At 44.3% G+C, this 23,538-nt stretch overlaps 1 protein-coding gene across 1 annotated transcript in view; it reads right to left on the bottom strand.

Annotated features, from left to right (window-relative positions):
• Nucleotides 1-22,902, bottom strand: part of LOC115142440 (patatin-like phospholipase domain-containing protein 6) — a 37,607-nt gene extending 14,705 nt beyond the window's left edge. Inside the window, 28 exon segments of the mRNA XM_029681904.2 lie at nucleotides 365-434; nucleotides 671-787; nucleotides 1,009-1,165; nucleotides 1,487-1,605; nucleotides 2,212-2,394; nucleotides 2,670-2,838; nucleotides 2,925-2,988; nucleotides 3,233-3,382; nucleotides 3,492-3,681; nucleotides 3,920-4,043; nucleotides 4,297-4,428; nucleotides 5,095-5,300; nucleotides 5,709-5,786; nucleotides 6,325-6,504; nucleotides 6,789-6,889; nucleotides 7,179-7,355; nucleotides 7,358-7,385; nucleotides 7,681-7,761; nucleotides 7,879-8,007; nucleotides 8,865-8,945; nucleotides 9,423-9,582; nucleotides 9,828-9,968; nucleotides 10,115-10,206; nucleotides 10,322-10,404; nucleotides 13,789-13,876; nucleotides 14,130-14,183; nucleotides 15,618-15,715; nucleotides 22,811-22,902. Coding sequence (XP_029537764.2) covers nucleotides 365-434; nucleotides 671-787; nucleotides 1,009-1,165; nucleotides 1,487-1,605; nucleotides 2,212-2,394; nucleotides 2,670-2,838; nucleotides 2,925-2,988; nucleotides 3,233-3,382; nucleotides 3,492-3,681; nucleotides 3,920-4,043; nucleotides 4,297-4,428; nucleotides 5,095-5,300; nucleotides 5,709-5,786; nucleotides 6,325-6,504; nucleotides 6,789-6,889; nucleotides 7,179-7,355; nucleotides 7,358-7,385; nucleotides 7,681-7,761; nucleotides 7,879-8,007; nucleotides 8,865-8,945; nucleotides 9,423-9,582; nucleotides 9,828-9,968; nucleotides 10,115-10,206; nucleotides 10,322-10,404; nucleotides 13,789-13,876; nucleotides 14,130-14,183; nucleotides 15,618-15,674 — 3,211 coding nt within the window. The 5' untranslated portion in view covers nucleotides 15,675-15,715; nucleotides 22,811-22,902.
• Nucleotides 22,903-23,538: the final 636 nt, after the last annotated feature.

Here is a 23,538-nt window from a genome sequence, read left to right as displayed (position 1 = left end):
CCAGGGCGTTCTCATCTAAATGATCTAGCTGTTATCGACAAACGCAGAATGACATTAGGAATGAATGATCATGTCAATCCCACGTTTGTTCTCAGTCATATTGGGCCGTACAAGCGTGAGTGGATTGAGTTATATAGCGATACATATGGAGTATATATCTAAATAAAATATCTAACGTGTGTGTGTGTCTCTGACAGCTTGAGAGTTTTCCTAACAGCTATCCAATTTCCACTCAAAATCGCGTAGAACTAGGACAATTACTTCTGTAGTGCGGTCAAGACAACTTCGAAATCTAGTCGTCCATTTCTAAACAGCGATAGAGCAGAGAGAAGGAGGGGCCAGCGGTTAGCTGCCTGTCACTCACCGTCTTGGTGCACACGCATGGCGGACGCCGTGATGTCAGTAGTCACGTTGAAGTAGGGCAACCACAGGTCCTGATATGGTTACATAGACCACACATTCCATATGAATTGGAATAAGGAACGTTCAGAGGGATATATATTATGTAGAACAAATATGCCTCTCCAAAATGTGGAGTAGGTATCAACATCAGCTCTATTCAAGACATCTCTATCTGCAACTGTTCACAAGGTTTGCCGACTGAACCTATCCCAGTTTCCTTCACAGACAGACATCTCTAGTAGCACTGACAGATAGTGTGACCTCTCACCTCAGCCTGCTTGTCCTGGAACACTTTGGAGATGCTGGTGTTGAAGGCGGCGCCGGTGAACATTGAGGTGATGGGATAGGTCAGGTCAAGGATGGTTTTGAATACGGAGTTCATCGCCTGTAAGGAGGGAGGGAAGGAGGTTAATAATGAGCGTGTCTGATGTCGACATTTCAGTCGGAACCGCACAGAATCACTGATCCACAAATCAACACGAGTGATTCTGTGTCTCGCCGTGCTCAAACTGATCCCCTCTAATACACTACATGTCACCTGACAAAGGCATGTGCCAAATAGAAACAAGAGAAGTGCATGATGGTATAGCGGCGGGAGGATCAGACCTTGGACCACTCGCGGGCTCTCTGCTTGGTGCGCACCGCACTCCTCTCCTCGGCGTACAGCGCCCCGATGAACGACCCGATGGACGTCCCGCCCACGATGTCGATGGGAATCCCTGCCTCCTCCATAGCCTTGATCACTCCCACGTGGGAGCAGCCTCTGCAAGAGTGACAGAGACAACAACCAATCAGAGAGAGTAGGAAACTCACTCTGAGGACTGCATTTCTTCCACTTCTTTCATTAATTTGAAAAGATCCGAAAGAACCTGACTAATTCGAGACTACAGATACCCTGAAGGACATTAATGTTACAAGAAATCTTGATAATAATCAACAGAAGACTGGACTTCTCATGCAAAGAGCTGTGGTCCCATGACGGTCATTGAAAACATGCATTTGATGATGTCGATAGTGTGGAGTAAAGCATGTACTACTTGATCATCTACAAACGAGAGTCTAGCACAAAAGAGAGTCCACTGACCTGGCACCTCCTCCTCCCAGCACCAGAGCGATGCTGTTGCCAGTCAGTACCCGGGCCAGCCGAGAGAAATCACTGTGTCTGTCCGCTGTCTTCTCACACACCTTCTCATACACCTCCCTCTGCCCGCACACCCACACACGCACGCACACACACACACACGTTGATTTCAGATGATAATCTGAGCAATTTGTAGGCTTCCATGCGCTAGAGACGAGAGCTTGTCCAACCATTCAGACTTGGGCCTGGTTAGCGACAGTTGCTATCCACCGAAGCGCTGTAAGTGGTTGGTAAGCTTGTCAATGGATCATTTCCCCAAGACGACCTGGGCTGGGATTCCTAAAGCCTTTGTAGCTAAAGCACTATGTTATTTCTCTTGAAAACCAAAACTCGTGTTATTCGTAGAACAGCAAAGGGCTTCATTTTGAGCCGTCACTCGGTGCAGGATAAAACAAAAACATATATAGATTGGATGAAGAGGACATGCTCAACAGGCTATTAAAGTATCCATAAAACCTTTGCTTGCAAACAGACTAGCCTCCTCTCTTACTACATCGTCAGAGCTCTCTTTACAACCGTCCTCATCCTCAATCTAACGGAGGAACACAATCAGATGTGTGCAAAGGTCGGTGTGTAACGAATGCATAAACGGATGAAAGAAAAGCACAAAAAAAAAAACGAACGAAAGTTAGAAAGAGAAGTCATGGCATCTCCCCAGGGAGTCGCACCAGTTTTGAGGGGCTGCGTCGTGAGAAGACCCGGCGGGGGCAGCGGAGGTGGAGGTGTCCGGAGCACCAGCTCCTCATGTTGAGCCACTCTACGGTCCTGGAGGGCCCCGAGCCGTCCTCTTTATGGAGCAGCACCAGCTGTTTCAGGGCCCTCACCGCAGTGTTCTCCAACATCTGCTCCAACTAGAGAGAGACAGAGAGAGAGAGAGAGAGAGAAAGAGGCATGGTTAGATACAGTACTAAAGGATAAGATGCAGTCATAACTAGACTGTTTAAAAATAAATATCTCTACAAATAAGCTTAAATATGAGGTTCATGTATAATTTCACAACGAAAGTTTTAAATTGAACAAATAAATGTAACGAGGCAGCTTGTAAGTAGAGTAGCTTCATAGGTCAACCAATCCTCCAAACATTGAGCCCAAATCAACCTCCAGCTCTTCACCCAGTCTCTCCTACCTGTCCCAGCGCAGGCTCCTGTTCCCCCAGGCCCACGATGAGGATGCAGTCAGCCTGTCTGATGCAGCGCTGGGTCCAGGGAGTCATACTGCTGTCTGTCTGGTACAGGACTATCCTGTTGATGTCTTCCTGCTGGGCCAGCCAGCCAGACAGACGGTACTCGTGGATACTGTTACGAGGGGAGAACGAGAGTTAAGAACAACCAACTAGTATGGATACAGAGGGAGAGAGGAAGAAGAGGATAAAAAAACGGACCTATCCAGAGCGGAGGCCCCCAGTCGCTCTCTGATGATGTCACTGGTCAGCAGCAGGGTAGGTCCTACACATCAAGGACAAATAGAAATATGTCTAATATTTCCAAGAGAACAATTTATGTATATAAAATTGAATATCACGTTCGCTCAATGTAACAATTTAGTTAAGGAACAGAATAGAACAACTTTATTGTCCACAGAATCTACTCACATTAGGCAGATGTAACTATTAACTAATATGAAACAAGACGTTCAAGTCATAGTAAGTTTTGATTGACAGTTGCTATGCTAGTCTCTAGAGGCGTGTACCTATGGCACTGAGGGCGTGGCTGAGCTCCAGGTTGAAGGCATTGATTGGCACCTCGTCACAGATGGGCAGTACGGCCACAGTGGACAGGTTACTGGCCGGGTTGGTGACGTCAGGGCTGGACGCTACGCTGGACAGGCCGAGGGCAGAACCTGGAGAAGTACGGGGTGAGAGAGAGAGAGTGTAATACATGGCTTTATCTAGAGGACAAAGAGGGCAAGTGTGTGTATGCATACAGTACATGCCTGTGTACACACTCACCTGAGAATGGTCCGCGGGCCTGTTGCAGGTTCCCCAGGATCTTCTGTCCCAGCAGGTGGATCAACCTGGTGACCACCTGTGGGTACCTCCTCTTGATGTTGTTGAGCGTTCCCTCTGGGAGTTTGACCAGCTCTGTGTCTCTGACCGCGTGGACCGTAGTGGCTCTGGGCTGTCGGGTCAGAGCCTCAACCTGGGGAAAACAGGAGGAGATCGTAAGAGCTCCAAAACCATGGGATTTAAAAAAGGTATAGTGTCCCCAATGATCTAATACAACCCAAACATACACTATACACACAGGTCTAATATAAATACATGAGGTTGACTTTATTCTGAATATTAGCTTTATAAACTAATATAGTGACAACATATTATGCCTTTACATAGAAGACCAGAACGATGAGAGCTGTAGAAATGGGCCAAAGTCTCACCACTCCTATGAGGTCTCCTCGACCGTACTCTCCTACCAGCTCCTTCTTCCCGTTAGCTTTACGTATAACAGAACGCAGACGTCCGTTCAGAACTATGTAGGTGCAGTCCGACTGGTCATCCTGCCTGGAGATATGAGGAGAGGAGGTGGAGGACAGTCAGTTCAGTTTTCATCAGACCTCCCTCCCCCCCCCAACAAAAAAAGAGTGTTTTGGTTTCAGGACAGTGTACAGTTGAGCGTGTCTGTGCAAGGCTAGAGTTTGAAACGTATGAAAGAAAAATACCTTCAGATAGGTGATATTGTCAGTCAGAAAAACACCAGTACAGTTTTTCTGGTCAAATTAAAAATACTGCCATAAGAGAAGATTTGTCCAGATACCTATAGAGGGCTCTGCCGGCCTCCACAGCCATCCAGTCTATGGCGAAGTCCATCTGTCTGACGAAGGGGGACATGCGGATGGCTACGGTGTGGGCTGCACTCAGAACCACACTGGGCTGTTCCCTCATGATCCTAAAGACAGGGGGCAGCACAGAGCACACCAGATCAGGAAAAACACACAGGCAGTGTCTCCGGGGAGAGGCAGTCACTATGCTTAAATATCACAGCAACTGATAAACAAAGCTAGGGTTAGGGAAGTGTTTGCCACTTTCGAACCACTTCCGTCTTTTCTACCATGACCAGATAGACAGTAATAACCAGCATCTTATCAACAGTGAGACAGTTGTGACATAGAACGAGAAACGCATGTCTGGAACTGAAGCCAACCTACTTGTAACAGATGTTTTAATAGTCAACAGTCAGTGACTACGGGTATATTTAAATTTCATGTAAACATCCTGCATTCCTCTATTTCTAAACCCGAGTTAGGCTTAAACTAAATGGTCCAGCTCAATGCCCAGACTGTGAACGATACCCCTTTCACACAGAAGGGTTTAGCCCAGGGGTAGGAAACCCTGTTCCTGGAGTGCCACGGGTACAGCAGGATGTTGTTCCAACTAGGCACCACACCAACTGAGCTAATTGATCAGTTCAGCACCTAAATTCAACACAGCTGGTCTTCCAGGTCGGTTAAATCAAAAACAGGAAGTGCCTGCAGCGCTCCAGGACCAGGCTTGCCTAACCCCCCCACACCCCCGCTTTAGTCTATCTCTAGTCTGGTCTCTACTAGACACCTACTCGTAGAAGTCAGACTTGGAGATCTTGAGGAAGGTGCAGTCTCGGTTGGCCTTGATGGTGAAGATGAGGGGCTCTCCAGTCAACACGGCCAGCTGGCCCACCATCTCACCCGGCTGGGTGACAAACAGACACACCGCATCCTGCTTGTCGATCATCCGCTGGTACACGTGGAGGCAGCCGGACAGGACGAAGTGGAGACTCACATCCTGAGAGGAGAAGAGGGAGTTCAGATTTCAGGTCTCATGTTTTGTTTTTGTGTGTTTAGAGGGGTTGAAGAGAGGCGAGTAGAGGAGGGGGTAAGGAGCTGGGGAGGGGAGAATAAAGTGTATGGGAAAGAGAGGGATTTGGAGGGGAAAGATATCAAGGAAAACATTAAGGGATGATAGGAATCTGTGATATCAAAAATCTATAATGTTTTGAAGACTTCTCCCTCATAAAATTGGGGGATTAAACAGTCAGGTTGGCATGGGTTGTCATGACGATGTAGAAAATGTTGACTTTGCAGCTGGCCCATCTAGCGGAAATCGCTCAGTTCTGCCTCCATGGCAGGATGACAAACGTCAATCTGCATTCAAACAGAGGAGAGGACATCTCTCCAAGCCTCAGAAAAGTACCTGGTCTCCTTGTCTAGCCAGCACAGTTCCTGCCTTGGCGTGGTGCAGAGTCACTCTCCCATTCAGCAGAGCGGGGTCCTGGCAGAAGAAGGAAAAAGAACAGAACGAGAGAAAGAAAGAAAGAGTGAGACAGCGATAGAGGGAGGGAATGAGGAAACACTCTTGGTGGTGAAACAATGTCTGGATTCCCCTTTTGCTCTCCTGGGCTGCAAATCAAGAGGGTTGGCAAATATATAGACGGAGACAGAACTTTCGATATCGTACATTTCAGATGCTCGGTTCCAACCATAACAGTAGATTGTGAAATGGAAATGTAAGAAGCTTCGATAAAAGGAGTCAGAGGGAGAAAGTGCTGGTTGATGTCCAGTAAGGAGACATGTTTTGAAAAGGGGAGGTACTACTTGTCCAATAAGAACACTTTGGGCTTTGCATTTCCAAATATCTTGTCTAGACATGGTACATTAGCCCAAAGGACAAAGTAACTTGGTGACAGTTTTTTAAACATAATAATCAGGTAAATGCCACATGATTACATTGTTACTAGAGTCATGGTTACATAGATAGCAACCATCTACTGACCATGTACTAAGGTTACTAAGCAGTAGTTAGTACTAACCTCTATCCTCATGAGTTTGAGGAGCTCCTTCAGGGCCTCCTCGAACAGGGCAGGGCTGGGGCGACCGGGGACGGGTCCTGGTCCTGGTGAGAACTGGTTGTCCGGAGCCCCCTCCTCCTCGGGGTACAGGTACACCCCCGACGGCACCTCGTCTACAGTCACCCTCCTCTCCCGCTGGTCCTGGGAAAGAAACAGAAAACATGGAGAGACATGAATGTCAATTACAGTAGACTGTGCCTGGTCTACTTGGAAGTGCAGATCTGTGATGTACAAAGATAAGAGTTAGTGGTCTACTTTGAAGTGCAAATGTGTATTTTAGTGCACTAGGATGACTGTTAGTGAATAGATAAACTGTTGAATGACAAAAAAATGTCTGTTTGGATTTTATTTCAAATGTAAATACATATTCTGAGATGTCACTAATATCCAACCTTGTGTGTGTGTGAACACGCGTATATACTGACCCGTGAATAGGTGGGTGGTGTGTTGCCGTCCTCAGCGGAAACTGAGATCCGTCCCCTCTCGTAGGCCATATCGAAATCCGACCGCAGATTCTTCTGCATGCCTGTGTGTAGACACCACACACACACACCACAGAAATCATGTTAACACAAACACGTGTAAACGCCACAGTCAACAGTCTGAGAAGCAACAGAGGTAAGTTACATACTAGGACCATAAAGCACACTAATGTCAAATGTCAAGTCAGGTCACTAACATGCAGTAAAAACTGGCCTGAAGCCACAGAGCTGAAGTTACATACTAAGAATGCAGATGTTAACACACAGACAGAGAGAAAAGAACGGAAGAGGACAGAGAGAGGGATCGAGAGACCGACAGAAAGAGTTAGTCACCGGCGATGTCTACAGGCATGGAGATGGTCCTGCTGAGGGTTGGTGGGACTGTGGCTCCATCCTTCCCAGGATCTGGTGCGTCCTTCATGGCGGCCTCGCGGTCCTCCGCGGGCACGGTCAGGCTACCGAAACGCTTGCCGTGGCGCTGGGGGCTGGTGCGGGGCACGGGGTGGGGGACAGGGGCAGCAGGCGCAGGAGCTGCATCTCCTATAGGGAGGACAGGACAGGGGCATGGGAGAAAGAGAGAGCGAGAGAGAAAGAGAGAGAGCGAGAGGAGGTTAGGGTCAATGAAGACAGGCTAGCGTTGAATTAGCAATGTTATAATTACCAGGTCAGCATTGAAAAGTGATTAGCGGTAGCATTAGCGGTGAATGACTCAGTCTGGTAGATGAAGTAACAAACAGAATGTCCATGTGTGGGTGCGTGTATGTTTGAGGATCTGGGTGGTATGATGAATTGTGGCACTGTGTGTGTGTGTGTGTGTAAGGGGAGCTTGACTCACGTGGCTAAAGAGCTCGTTGGTGAGCCCTAGGTAGTTGTGCAGCGCCAGAACGGTTACTCTTTGGAGACGAACCATGATGATCTGCATGATAAGACCGAGGGAGGAAAAGGTCACATGAACATCAAGAGAAAAAACACACGCCCACACCTGGTGACAAAACACACACACACACACACACACACACAAAATGCAGCTTACCTGGACCACCCGCACCAGGCTCTCAGGGTACTTCTCGAAGATGGAGAGGAAGGCCTCGACAGGTAGACGCAGTACGGTGGACACCTCAGCCGCCCGCGCCGACACCGTCCTGTACGGCTTCTGGTGTCCCTGAAACACACACACAGTGATAAGGTTCACACACACACACACACACACACACACACACACGCTCTCAGAAAATACTGTAACTCAATATTGGTAACTTTACAGACATTTTGGAGACTTGAGACATTTTACAAGTTCCTATTTTCAGCAGTAAAGGGAGGGGAAGTTTGTGTTGAGAGTGGTTCTCACATGCTAGTTAGGTGTACCTGAAACAAACACAATGACAAGGCCCTTTCAACGCTGTCCTATTTATTTAAGTCAGTTAAGAACAAATGCTTATTTTACACTGACGGCCTACCCCGGCCATTGCAGTGACTTGGGTGAAGCTTTTTTTAAATGTCCCTGTGACCCACGCACTGAACTACTCAGCAAAATGTTTATAGTCACAAGCCAATAAGAGGGAACTAGCAGAACCCACCAGCAGAAAGCATTGCTTTAGAGACGTCTTCCACTTCCTTTTGTCAGCCGTAAAGCAAGGGTTCCAGGATGTTTGTGTCAGGTACTTTTCCCAAGTCTAAATATAGGAGTTAGATGCCAAATCCTCTGGACTCTGAAAGGGTCATGTGTCTAATAGTTCACTGTATACTTCCCACCAAGAGTAAAAGCGCACATAAGCCACACTTGTCATATCATAGTGCTTCACGATATAACATTCAATTGCAAAATCATCATGACTTTGATACGATTCAACTTCAACAACTTCAACGCTCGACTTCCCTGACTTGTTCCTTGACTGAGTTCAAAGTTCTGACTGAAACGTGACACAGGGACAGACAAAAGGGGGGACTCAAACAAGAAACGACACGTGGCTGGTGGTTTAGGGAGTGTGCAATGCGGGACAGGAAGTGGGCGTGTCTCACGGTGATGACGTCCAGGATGCTGAGGAGGCTGTGGACACTGTCTCCGGGGTACACCTCCTTCACCACGCCGTCCTTGCCGTCCTACAAACACACAGGGGCAAAACAGAGTACGTCATAACAAATGAACATGGGACAAAAAGGCACATACGTTTGTGTTAAAAACAAAGCACAACATAACACAGGCAAGCAGTACAATTGACAGTTATCGTGAAAACATTCTGTTCATGTTAAGTTATTCCAATCTTTGCCCAAATGCAAGTTCATCGTGGCCATAACTTTCTAAATTCAGAGATCATTCCATTTGATCCTTTTCCTCCATATTGGGATAATCGGAGTCAAAAACGAATAGGTGCTAATCATTATTTAATGACCTACAAGAGAGTTAATTGTTAGAGAACTGTAAGCCCCTTATGAGAGTACCTGTTTACTCGTTAGCATGGGTGGAGGCTCAATTGTACAGAAGGCAACAAAAAAAACTAAAAAATGTAAATGCCTGGCCATTTGTGTTCATGAGAAACATACACAGGTGCACAGACACACACACTCTCCCTCTCTCACCATTCCAGTAAGGCACAGTTCTAGTTTTCCGTCCTGCACCACGTAGATGCTGCTGTCAGGCTGGCCCGGTCTGAAGACGTACTCTCCCTGTTGAAACTGCAGGAACACCATGTGTTTACACAGCTCCAGGAACAGAGGCTTCTCAAAGTGGCCCAGCACACTGCGGGGGGGGGGGATAGAGATGGAGAGATTAATACACACAAAAAAGTGATTGACTGACCTACGTATCACCTTGCATCATTAATAACTACTCAATATTATTTGAAGATCAGTCATGATACATGGTGGTTTGATACTTGAACACACACGTCTCCTCCATATAGATAAGAACTCCACAACATCTTCACACACACAGAGAGTACACTCTACACACACACAAACAAACTCGGAGAAGTCACTACGTACCGGACGTTCTTGAGCATGTAGAGCACCTCGGAGGGCAGGTGGGAATTGGCCACGTCAAACTCCGTAAGGTCGGCCTCCAGCACTGAGGGAGGAGGCTCCTTAGCTACCAGGGTGGGCACCTCCTTCTTAAAACGCAGAATCCTGGAGGGAGGAGAGGGGGTGGAGAGCAGGATGAGAGAGTGGGAGGACAAATGTATAAGAGACTATTGTTCTCTACTCTGTAGTCACTAAGTTTGTTAGCATCATGAATTAGAGTAGAGTAGACAGGGTAAACCGTGTTCACACACTTTTTGGCAATGTTGAGCATTTTCTGCTTCTTTTTGAGTCGTGGGCGTGTGGAGGAGGCTGTGCCCACCAGGGAAGAAGTGGACTGGGACACCTATGAGAGCCAGAGGTCAAAGGTCAACTAGGACAAAAAAGACACATTGTCGAACAAAAGGGTACCATTTTACTTTGCTAGAAACCCCAAAACGCATCCCACCACAGCCACTAACCTTGCGCATGATCTTTCGCCCATAGAACATGACCTTGTCCCGCTTGCGGAATCGATACTTGGGGGCCTCCTGGGCTTGCAGGTCTGTGAGAAGTTAAAACATACATATAATAGAGATACTAGAGCACGGACACAAACAGTATGGCAATGTGAGCAAGATAAAGTACCAGTATGAACATTTTAAGATACATTATAGCATTGTATAGCAAGCTAAAACCATATATTCACAAGCAGTTGACTGGGCGATTGTTTGGTCAATAGGCTGTTGTTCGACCAAGATGTTGTTTTAGTTCAGCAGTCGCAAATGGATAAAAAAAAAAATCCATGGCACATGAGACACCGGTCTGATTGACGCCTGTCTCAGTGGACTAATCCAATGAGGAGGCCGTGGGTATGCCACGGTCCAAGATGAAAGGGGGTGTGGCTAAAATGCATGTCTCTCTCCAGAATGGGCTCTCCCGCCATTTCGTATAAATTCATTGTTTCATAACTTAATTGTGTGAATTCTTTGCCCTTTGATTGTGTCTATCAATTCCCCATTACATATATCACCAGTAGTAACATACATTTAACGTTAATTCCCAATCTACAATGTTTGTTTGGTTATGGTAATTTTATGGTAATATTATTATTATTAGGTCTACAGTCGTTTACTGTTCTCATTGTTGGAGTGGACACATTGTTCGCAGTGCTCACAGCCTATGCTACACTTCTGAGAAAAAAGTTTTGGTTAATTTCATTCCATTGTTTTTTGTTTAGAACACTCCTGTCAATGTTAAGTAAGGACGTGCACCTGATTACACATATAGAAGTAGGCCTAGGCTACCTGGCCTGCGTGCTAATGGTGGCCTATAAAATGTGCCCATTTGGGGATGTCTGAAAGTATTTCTGATTGTCTTAACTCACCACCACTAATAAGCTGTAGAGCTTCTCAAAGAAATGCTTTCTTCACCTCAAACAGAACGTTAACAAAGTCTGGTTTTAGAATCCATTTAGAACGACAAGTTTGTCAATGCATTTGAAAAATATTTCCAGCGCTCTCCCTTTCGATAACCACTCGGCATGAAAGGGAAACATCTAATGCTCTGATCAAGTGGAAATGTCATAAAATACCTGGATTACTTCTTATCCTTTGGGAAACTGAGGGCCCAGAATATTTGATACAATGTTACAAGTTTGCTAGCAGGAGCTTCAGGCTGGACCCAGTTGATACAATGTTTCAAGTTCGTTGTAGACAGGCCTTGCATTGCCAATGTAATTGATAGGATACTTAGATTTAAAAATCAGGATATTTTATACCTGCTGGATGCAATGTTTTTATTTATTGGCTTTATGTAGGCAACTTGTACATAGTTGGCAATAGAAGTTACTTTTAGATTTGTATCATTTTCATTTAGATAGAATTTAAATTAACCACATGACAATGATTTTGAGATACAAAGACTCTCAAAGAAATTAAATTAAACTGTCACGAAAACGTGCATATGAAAATCAGAACTGGCACGCAGATCGGTAGACATGGTAAGATAAATTGGTACTCCAAATCAAAAAGGTTGCCGACCCCTGGTGTTGCCTATTAACGGCAACTTCAGGAGTTTAACGGCAGAATCTGCAAAGGTGAGCGGGGGGGAGGTCAGGAAAAGTTTTAGGCTATCTTGACCTCTGGCTTCCTCTTGAGTCATTTGTCTTAATTATTTAAATCAAACAGCGTGCTTAAAGCATCAGACAAGCTTAGTACACATAGATGATTTTATTAAAACACATAGGGTGTCTATACACTACATGACCAAAAGTATGTGGACACCTGCTCGTCGAACATCTAATTTCAAAATCATGGCCATTAATATGGAGTTGGTCCTCCCTTTGCTGCACTCTTCTGGGAAGATTTTCCACTAGATGTTGGAACATTGCTGCCGGATCTTCCTTCCATTCAGCCATAAGAGAATTAGTGAGGTCGTGCACTGATGTTGGGCCTGGCTCGCAGTCGGGGGTTCCAATGCATCCCAAAGGTGTTTGATAGGGTTGAAGTCAGGGCTCTGAGCAGGCCAGTCAAGTTCTTCCACACCTGGCATCTGCCAAACAGATTAGTTTGTCGGACTGCCAGATGGTGAAGTGTGATATATCACTCCAGAGAACACTTTTCTACTGCTCCAATAGCGGCAACCTTTACACCACTCCAGCCGACGCTTACAGGCTGACTACACCGCTCAAGTCGCATGCGCAAGCGTTGCAAAATAAATTTAGAAATCTATATTATTCAATTATTGTGCGCCAACAACCATCTGCGTTGCCAAGGGCTAAAATAGAAGTCAGTTCTATTTGTGAGGCAGCTCGCGGTGCAAGTCCTGCCTCTCCCATCTCCTCATTGGTTTATAGAAGCAGGTACCCACGTGCCATCTCCTCATTGGTTATACCCACGTGGGTTACTTAAAGACGAACGAGGTCAGTGGCAGTAATGCACCTAATTTATGAAAGTTGCCAATATAAAGTCAAGAGATGAAAAAGTCTAGGAGGAGAGATGACTAGAAACTATTTGGTTGACCGTTTTATGTGTGGCTTAATTGTCGGCGCAGAGGACCTTGTGCATTTCAGGTCAAATAACAACTCAATGTTTATTTCCCAGGACAAATTAGCTAGCAACAGCAAGCTAGCTAAATAGGTCAAATTAGCTAGCAAGTGCAAGCTAGCTAGCTAAATTGACATAAATGTTCAATGCGTTTCGACCGGTCCCCAAATTAATGTAATTGGTTCAGAGTTTGTTTTGATATTTTAACCTGCGTGTCGTCATCAAGTTTGGTGTGGGGGGACAAAATACATTTATGCGCGGTGGCGCACACGTGCAGCCGGTTTGGGTTCTGTGTTAGCATTGCGCATGGTGATCTTAGGTTTGTGGGCGGCTGCTTGGCCATGGAAACCCATTTGATGAAGCTCCCGATGAGCAGTTCTTGTGCTGATGTTGCGTTTTTTGCACGCAACAACACTCGGCGGTCCCGTTCTGTGAGCTTGTGTGGCCTACCAGTTCGCGGCTGAGCCGTTGTTGCTCCTACACGTTTCCACTTTACAATAACAGCACTTACAGTTGACCGCTGCAGCTCTAACAGGGTACAAATTTGATTAACTGACTTGTTGGAAAGGTGGCATCCAATGGTAGTGCCACATTGAAAGTCACAGAGCTCTTCCGTACAGGACATTCTACTGCCAATGCTTATCTATGGAGAGTACATGGATGTGTGCTTGATTTTATACACCTGTCAGCAACGGGTGTTGCTGAAATAGCTGAATATACTAATTTGAAAGGGTGTCCACATTCTTTTACACTCAGTCTGACAATTTTTTGGTGGTTCGGGGACAGCGCTAGAAAGCTCTTAGGTGTAAGTGAAGGGCAATCGCTAGTGTAACTGAAGCTAGCATTTATTTCATTTTATAGTTATCGAAGAAAATGCATTGGAGAGAGAATTTGACACGTACTTCTGAGCTGGATCCTCCGCAGTATGAAGAAGATGAGGATGGCGATGAGGATTATGGCGATGCCCGCACCAATCACCATCCCCATCATCTAGAGAGAGAGAGAGAGAGAGAGAGAGAGAGAGAGAGACACACACAGAGACATGGACAAAGAGCGACATGGACAAAGAGCGACATGGACAAAGAGCGACATGGACAGAGATGTAGAGAGACAGACAGAGGGAGATGTGGAGAGACAAAGAGAGAGAGAGAGAGAGAGAGGTGTGCAGCAGTTGATTAGAGCATAATTACAACGGCTTCATGGAATGAAACACTGCACACCAGACTACAACATACGAACTAACCATGCTAGTCTGTAGCTCTTCCTCCACAAACGCCTTGATGTTGTTAAACCCTTCCTGTTGGTAGACAAAAAAAGAGACGTGAACAACCGTATAAAATAGCCTATATACTATGTACTGTAGACAGGGAGATTTTTCCCGAGCTGGGAAAGCTCCGTTACTGAGTTAAGTAACTGACGTATAAAGGAATTCAGGGCTTGGGATTTGCCATGCCCGGGGAAAAGAATGTCAGAGAAGGAGGAATGATGACGTAAAATTGTTTCATCTGGGTTGAATCAGGTCTGGATGACAATTTCCAGGGGGGGGGGGGTCTTAAACACATCCAGTCACCCAATGTGTTGAGTTTGGCCTAACTATTTATCAACACCCTCTTAGGTCAGCACCCCTCTTGCTCTTTCTTTTTGTTCCCCCCTTCTTCTCTCAGTCCCTTCTTACCCAGCTTAACTCAAAAAGCTCCATATAAATATATGGGACAACACAACTCACTAACAATACTTTTAATGATGATGATGATGATTATTATTATTATACAGTAAGCCTATTTGCCTTCTCTCAATGTGGATTGAGTTGCCGTGCGCCCATGTCAGCCTGGCTCTGAGACCAACAATAGGAACAGTGACTGTCTGCTGCTTTACTCTGCTGCACCAGACAATAACACAGAGCTCATTGAGACATGGTGCAATTTGGCTGTGATCATCTGACTATACTGTACACAGCTGTGTGTGTGTGTGAGTGAGTGAGTGAGTGAGTGAGTGAGAGAGATAACAAGTGAGAGAGCCAAGAGAGATGTATAACTCCTATGCCATACACACCCACACAGTTGGGGACCAAAGCAGAGAAATGACAGTGAGAGTCTCTTATCTTTTGAGGTCTCTAACTCTAAATCAATAGGACACTTCTCTCCAGGAGGATATCGTAGAACTTGAGTGATGTCCTGCCAAAAGGACCTTCCCTGTTCTAATTCCTTCACTGATTAAGACTAGGCCCTATATGACTCACTGAAGGAGTGGAGATCCTAGCTCAGAGATAAGCTTATTTACAGTTTTGCTGCAATAGAAAGTGTGTGTGTCTGTGTGTGTGAGAGAGAGAGAGAGAAGGGGATGGTTGAGTTGACCACTGGTCACATAACCAATCAGATAGTGTATAACTATGGGGCAAGGCCAATGGGCTTTTAGTACTCTGGCTCTCAGCCAATCAGTGACTGAGCTGGAGCGGGAGGGCAGTCAGTGCTTATTGATCAGGAGAACAGACAAAAGAAAGGACTTAGCTGCAGTTATTGATGAGAAGTTGGTTATGGTCTGACAGATGGTGGATACTGCACATACTGCAGAAGACATTTCGGTTCAATTCATACAGTTGTGCAACAGACTAGGTATACACACACACACACACTCTCTCTCTCTCTATGGGAGTGGTACTGTAGTAGTTGGTGAGGTCAATGGGGCCATAGTAAGTGGTAGAGGACAGGATTGTGTGTGTGTGTGTTCTTACGTCCAGAGAGGCATTTGCAAGTTCTTGGCTCTCTTGTTCCGAGGTGCTCTGTCCCATTCTAACCCCGCCTCTTCACCAGGCTGGTCCATCAACGGCCTCTAAGGAGACAAAACAGGATGTTGGCATTAGACATGCAGGCTACTGTTTACGTCACTCACTCACTCTCTCACACAAGTAGTAAAGCAAATAGCTTTTTAGTAGCACGGAAGATAAACCTGGACTTTTAAAAAGAGCAATGACTTATAAAATGATACTAAATACTATCTAGTATGCATTTATGACTCATTGCTCTTTGTGAAGGTTGTCCAGGTTTAGGGCTGCAAAATTCTGGTTGGAAAATTCCCTGAATTAGGAGGCAACAAGCAGGAATTCTAGAATACTCCAACCAGAATTCCTGGAAAACCTGGGAACTTTGGGAAAGTCACCTATCCATGTTTCTGAGAGGTACTGCTGTTTATAGATACATACTGTATATGTGTATATGCATGAACAGCAGAGCCTCTCAGCCAATCCCCATCAGTTCCCCTCCCCCACTGAAACTGGCAACATGATCATCTCCCAGTCCCAAACCGAGTTAGAGATAATAACAGTGCTCCAATGACACACAGGTAACGTCCCAAAGGGCATCCTATTCCCGACACAGTGCACTACTTTTGAACAGAGTCCTAGTCAAAAGTAGTGCACTATATAGGGAATACAGTGGCAGTTGGAACACATGATCCAGAGACAGACAATCCTACTGTGCCCAGATGGCATGGTACCAATACCCCCCCTCTTCCCATGAGCATCTCCCTGAGGGCTGGTCCTCTAAGAGCGTTTACCCCCCCCAATCCCTATTTGGGTTATTCAAGTTCCTTGGTGTCCACATCAACAACAAACTAGAATGGTCCAAACACGCCAAGACAGTCGTGAAGAGGGCACGGCAAAGCCTATTCCCCCTCAGGAAACTAAAAAGATTTGGCATGGGTCCTGAGATCCTCAAAAGGTTCTACAGCTGCAACATCGAGAGCATCCCGACCGGTTGCATCACTGCCTGGTACGGCAATTGCTCGGCAGTTTTTACCCCGAAGCCATAAGACTCCTGAACAGGAAATCAAATGGCTGCCCGGACTATTTGCATTGTGTTCCCCCCCCACCCCAACCCCTCTTTTACGCTGCTGCTACTCTCTGTTTATCATATATGTATAGCCATTTTAACTATACATTCATGTACATACTACCTCAATTAGCCTGACTAACCGGTGCCCCCACACATTGGCTAACCGGGCTATCTATATTGTGTTCCGCCACCCGCCAACCCCTCTTTTACGCTACTGCTACTCTTTGTTCATCATATATGCATAGTCACTTTAACCATATCTACATGTACATACTCCCTCAATCAGCCTGACTAACCGGCGTCGGTATGTAGCCTCACTACTGTATATAGCCTGTCTTTCGACTGTTGTTCTATTTTTTTTACTTACCTATTGTTCACCAAAACTTTTTTTGCACTATTGGTTAGAGCCTGTAAGTAAGCATTTCACTAAGGTCTACACCTGTTGTATTCGGTGCACGTGACAAATGCACTTTGATTTGATCACTCCTGGGATTTAGGCCTAGCGACGACCAATGAAACTCCACCTCCATCTGTTCCCTTAATTTCGCCACTTTACTTTTCTTCCTCCCACTCCCTCCATGTATCACTACATCACAGCAGACATTCCATACCCCCCACCATCTCTCCTAACCCATGTGTTGACGTAAATAAATGCAAGTATGCAACCCAAACAAAGTCTTTATAGGCCACACACTGAGCACAGACAAACAAGCAGCTAGCTTAGCATTCAAACTAGACCGATTTAATCAGAATGGCCGATTAATTAGGGCTGATTTCAAGTTTTCATAGCAGTCGGTGATCTGCATTTTTGGACACCGATCATGGCCCGATTACATTGCACTCCACGAGGAGACTGCGTGGCAGGTGCTAGCTAGCATTAAACGTATCTTATAAAAAACAATCAATCTTAACATAATCACGAGTTAACTACACATGGTTGTTGATATTACTAGTTTATCTAGCTTGTCCTGCGTTGCATATAATCGATGCGGTGCCTGTTAATTTATCATTGAATCACAGCCTACTTCGCCAAATGGGTGATTTAACAAGCGCATTCGTGAAAAAAGCACTGTCGTGGCACCAATGTGTACCTAACCATAAACATCAACGCCTTTCTTAAAATCAATACACAAGTATATATTTTTTAAACCTGCATATTTAGTTAATATTGCCTGCTAACATGAATTTCTTTTAACTAGGGAAATTGTGTCACTTCTCTTGCGTTCTGTGCAATAGAATCAGGGTATTTGCAGCAGTTTGGGCCGACTGGCTCGTTGCGAACTGTGTGAAGATTATTTCTTCCTAAACAAAAACAGCCAACTTCGTCAAATGGGGGATGATTTAACAAAAGCGCATTTGCGAAAAAAGCACAATCGTTGCACGAATGTACCTAACCATAAGCATCAACGCCTTTCTTAAAATCAATACACAGAATAATATTTTTTTAAACCTGCATATTTAGTTTAAAAAAATCATGTTAGTAGTCAATATTAAACTAGGGAAATTGTGTCACTTCTCTTGCGTTCATTGCACGCAGAGTCAAGGTCTATGCAACAGTTTGGGCCGCCTGGCTCAATGCGAACTAATTTAACATTTACATTACATTTACATTACATTTAAGTCATTTAGCAGACGCTCTTATCCAGAGCGACTTACAAATTGGTGCGTTCACCTTAAGACATCCAGTGGAACAGCCACTTTACAATAGTGCATCTAAATCTTTTAAGGGGGGGGGGGGGTGAGAAGGATTACTTTATCCTATCCTAGGTAACATTGAAGGTTGTGCAATGTAACAGCAGTATTTAGACTTATGGATGCCACCCGTTAGATAAAATACGGAACGGTTCCGTATTTCACTGAAAGAATACAAATTTAAAAAATCCCGAAATGATAGTTTCCGGATTTGACCATATTAATGACCTAAGGCTCGTATTTCTGTGTGTTATTATACTATAATTAAGTCTATGATTTGAGCAGTCTGACTGAGCGGTGGTAGGCAGCAGCAGGCTCGTAAGCTTTCATTCAAACAGCACTTTACTGCGTTTGCCAGCAGCTCTTCACAATGCTTCAAGCATTGTGCCGTTTATGACTTCAAGCCTATCAACTCCTGAGATTAGGCTGACAATACTAAAGTACCTATTAGAACATCCAATAGTCAAAGGTATATGAAATACAAATGGTATAGAGAGAAATAGTAATATAATAACTACAACCTTAAACTTCTTAACTGGGAATATTGAAGACTCATGTTAAAAGGAACCACCAGCTTTGATATGTTCTCATGTTCTGAGCAAGGAACTGAAATGTTATCTTTTTTACATGGCACATATTGCACTTTTACTTTCTTCTCCAAAAATGTGTTTTTGCATTATTTAAACTAAATTGAACATGTTTCATTATTTATTTGAGACTAAATTGATTTTGATGTATTATATTAAGTTAAAATAAAAGTGTTCATTGTCATCGACCCTATTGTTGTAATTGTCATTATTACACATACAGTGGGGCAAAAAAGTATTTAGTCAGCCACCAATTGTGCAAGTTCTCCCACTTAAACAGATGAGGCCTGTAATTTTCATAGGTACACTTAAACTATGACAGACAAAATGATACATACATACATACATACATACATACATACATACATACCCATTAATCGGATGATTTTTGTATCGGCTTTTTTTGGTCCTCCAATAAATCGGTATTGGTGTTGAAAAATCATAGTCGGTCGACCTCTAATTCAAACCTCCATTGACTGCCACTGAAGCTGATCAAACATACCCTAGCTAGGCTAACACAAAGATATTTAGCCATAAAAGCTAATGTGATATGGTTAAGGCCTACTACAGTACATTCGGAATGTATTCAGACCCCTTCCCTTTTTCCACATTTTGTTACATTACAGTTTTATTCTAAAATAGATCAAATTTTAAGAAATCCTCAATCTACACACAATACCACAATACCTTTTTTTATGTTTGCAAATTCATAAAAAATGAAATACAGAAATACCTTATTTACATAATTATTGAGACCCTTTGCAATGAGACTCAAAATTGAGCACAGGTGCATCCTGTTTCCATTGATCATCTTTGAGATGTTTCTACAACTTGGAGTCCACCTGTGGTAAATTCATTTGATTGGACATGATATGGAAAGGCATACACCTGTCTACATAAAAAGGTCCCACAGATGACAGTGCATGTCAGAGAAAAAACCAAGCCATGAGGTCAAACTGAGCAATCGCGTGAGAAGGGCCTTAGTCAGGGAGGTGACCAAGAACTTGATGGTCACTCTGAAACAGCTCCAGAGTTCCTCTGTGAAGCTGGGAGAACCTTCCAGAAGGACAACCATCTCTGCAGCACTCTACCAATCAAGCTTTTATGGTAGACTGGACACCATCCCTATGGTGAAGCATGGTGGTAGCAGCATCATGCTTTGGGGATGTTTTTCAGCGGCAGGGACTGGGAGACTAGTAGGGATCGAGGAAAAGATTAACAGAGCAAAGTACAGAGATCCTTTATGATAACTTGCTCCAGAGCGCTCAAGACCTCAGACTGGGGCAAAGGTTCACCTTCCAACAGGACATCGACCCTAATCACAAAGCGGTCGTGGCTGTGGGACAAGTCTCTGAATGTACTTGAGTGGCCCAGCCAGAACTCAGACTTGAACCCGATCTAACATCTCTGGAGAGACCTGAAAATTGCTGTTCCTGTGCACCAACGCTGCACATCCAACCTGACAGAGCTTCAGAGGATCTGCAGAGAAGAATGGGAGAAACTCCCCAAATACAGGTGTGCCAAGCTTGTAGCATCATACCCTAGAAGACTTAGGGCTGTAATCGTTGCCAAAGGGGCTTCAACAAAGTACTGAGTAAAGGGTCTGAATACTCATTTCTAAACCTGTTTTTGCTTTGTCATTATGGGTTATTGTGTGTAAATTGAGAAGTAAAAAAAAATATATATTTTAGAATAAGGCTAACGTAACAAAATGTAGAGAAGTGAAGGGGTCTCAATACTTTTTTCAAATGCTCTGTATGTACTTTTGAACCCCAGCTATAGGGATAATCCATGACATCATGGTCTAGGAACCAGAGGCCAAGAGCTGCATTGGATGAAATCAAAGCAGAGAGAGTGGCTGACAGTGGACTGTCATATTGCATAGCCTGTCACAAACAGACCTGAAACAGGATGTGTAGCATCAAGGTCTATTCTCTCTACTACCCTCTCTCATCCTCCACCGTTCATTTGTGTTTGACTCATTTAACCAACTGCTGAAGCAAAACTGTAAGTACCCAAACTATTGAATATGCCTGTTCATGAATGCCCATTTGAATGAAATACCATGGTAAACTAGGCCTAGCCGTGATTCCACCCAGCCAAGCAGTACTGCCTGGCTCTGGAAACATCACATGCTCTGCTGGTCTGTGCTGTATAGACAACAAGGAGACCCAGGGTAATCATATAGAAAGGAAAACATACACGTTTCCATTTGCTCATCATGACATTTTCCCTGCCCCTCACTCACAGCTGAAGTGCTAGGCTTTTGTCGTGGAAAGAATTAGCTCTCGAAGGATAAAAGACAATCAATCTGGCAAACTTAAAGTACTGAGTGTCCAATGATCCCAAGAGCGATTTGCCGTGTCCCTTCATGCCATCTCAGTGAATATTAAGTGTTGTTGTCACAGTGTATATCCCATTGTGTAACACGTAGGCCCTATGCTAACTATTGCATTCATTGCACACTACTACAAGGCTTAGGCTAGCAGAATCATTACAGCGTAATAAGATCACGGTCAGTGAAAAGGGTCAAATGTTACAGAAATCTCCTCTAGCAGAAGCAGCTGTCTCTCTCTCCCACTCTGCAGTAACGCCTCCATATAGCTTGGTGGCTATTCCCATTATCCTCAAAACAATGCTGCCAGTGTTGATGTCCCTAGGCCCAGGCATGGGCAAACTCTCTTTCCCTCTCTCGTCATTCCTCCTCCCCTCCCTCTCACACCAGGAGAAATAATAGCACAACCAAACCTGGTTTATTTACGTACACTGCCCATTCTGGGCCAGGGATTACAACCACCAACAACAGCCTGTTGTTTCTACTGGGTCAGCCTGTCAGACCCTAGAGAACAGACAAACTACTGTGGTGACTATGGACAGAAAGTACATGAACTCTGACTTAGCCAACTTTCTATGATGTGCAATAACGAGGGCCATAGAGAACAGAAACCAGACGTAAGCATATAGCCCAACTTGACCTTTGCTCCCTAAAGTCTATCAATTAGCATGAACCATATTACCGTTTTCAAATGTGTAGGTTAACTAGAGTATCGCCTTTGTGACATTAATTAGTAGCTCATGAGTCGTGTGCAGTTGTGAACAGTATCATGACAATGTGGCAATAGTAGGTCAGCTCGGGTTTCTATGTCAAAATAGTTGTTGCATAATTCGCGTGTAGCGTTGCATTACTATAGCCCTCATTAATAACCTAGTCGGCCTTTTTGAATCTAACGTAGCCGCATTCTCGTTCGGACCTGCGCAAACCGTCGGTATGTTTTTGCGCAGAGTACGGTAATGAAACTGGTGAAGTGGTGCTAATTTCGTGCCTCGGCACTCATCTACCTTAGCAGTACTACAGGGACAAACATGATCTGGAAAGCCCATTAGAAACGTGTACTCAATTAAGTCATATCATTATTTTGTAGCTAGTTACATAGCTAACAGTTACAATGTGTGCCGCTACACCACAACATTCAGTAGCCTGGTTACGGTAGCTAGCTAAGTTGACATGCTTTGAAACAGCAGGCAAGCATCATACACCTCACTGCCCCTGCTGGCTAGCGGTTAACTAGCCGTTAACTGCAGAAAAACACCAGAATCTGGTTAATGCAAAGATGCAGTCTTTTGACCTCAGCAGGGACAGTGCTTATTGATTGACATGCTCGGCACAGGCTGCGCGCTATCTGGACATTTGGTGACACAATCTCTACCACAAAGACGCATCCATATGTCAATTTATTCAGCTAGACAGACCTCTCACTAGAAATGTCATGATATTTATCGACATGTAAAGTGACTAAAACGATAAACACCCTTACCTGAACAGCGTGTTTCTCGTCAAGCTTTACAGTACTGTCAAATAACACACATAGCGGAAATTATCTGTAATACAACTCCTCCTATTTTTTTTTTATTCTACATGAGCAGCAGGCCAATCAAAATCTGAAATCGTGGCTATCTAATCCAATCTGCATCCAGGGATGAAATGTTACAACATAGCCCGCCTATCTAAATATACATATGAGAGAAGTAGCCAGTCGCACTGCAAGGTTGAGAAGGGGACGCTACAAATAAACCTGTGATTGGCGAGGTGTATATGACTGACGATTACACTAACCAGTAACAAGAGATAAAACCAAAAATGTACTGTACAGTTTAGGCATGATTTTAGTAAATTAATCTTGTTAACTGAACACTCACTTTGGCTGCTAATAAAATATCTATGATGGATCATTGAACCAGACTACAAACTAAAGACAATACATATTGATCAACAGGGTATGTAGTCCATGACATTGCCCACTTTACACAGGTGCCATCATTATAATATTCAAATAAAAAATGTCACAATTTTTTTTATCAGAATCTTCAGACATCTACCAAGATGTATATTAGATAGGAAAGATAAGGCAGCAATTTATAAAATATAATGATATTCATCAGTATTTAGTATTGAATGAGGGATGATTTATTCAATCACTGTTGTGATGGTTTAAAGGCCCTATAATTATGGTAACGCCACATCCAAACCGCTAGGCCCCTATTT

This window comes from Oncorhynchus nerka, linkage group LG21 (genome assembly GCF_034236695.1).
Source record: "Oncorhynchus nerka isolate Pitt River linkage group LG21, Oner_Uvic_2.0, whole genome shotgun sequence".
Taxonomy (NCBI): domain Eukaryota; kingdom Metazoa; phylum Chordata; class Actinopteri; order Salmoniformes; family Salmonidae; genus Oncorhynchus; species Oncorhynchus nerka.
Note: the sequence above shows the minus strand (reverse complement) of the source record. Positions and strands in the feature narration are given on the sequence as shown.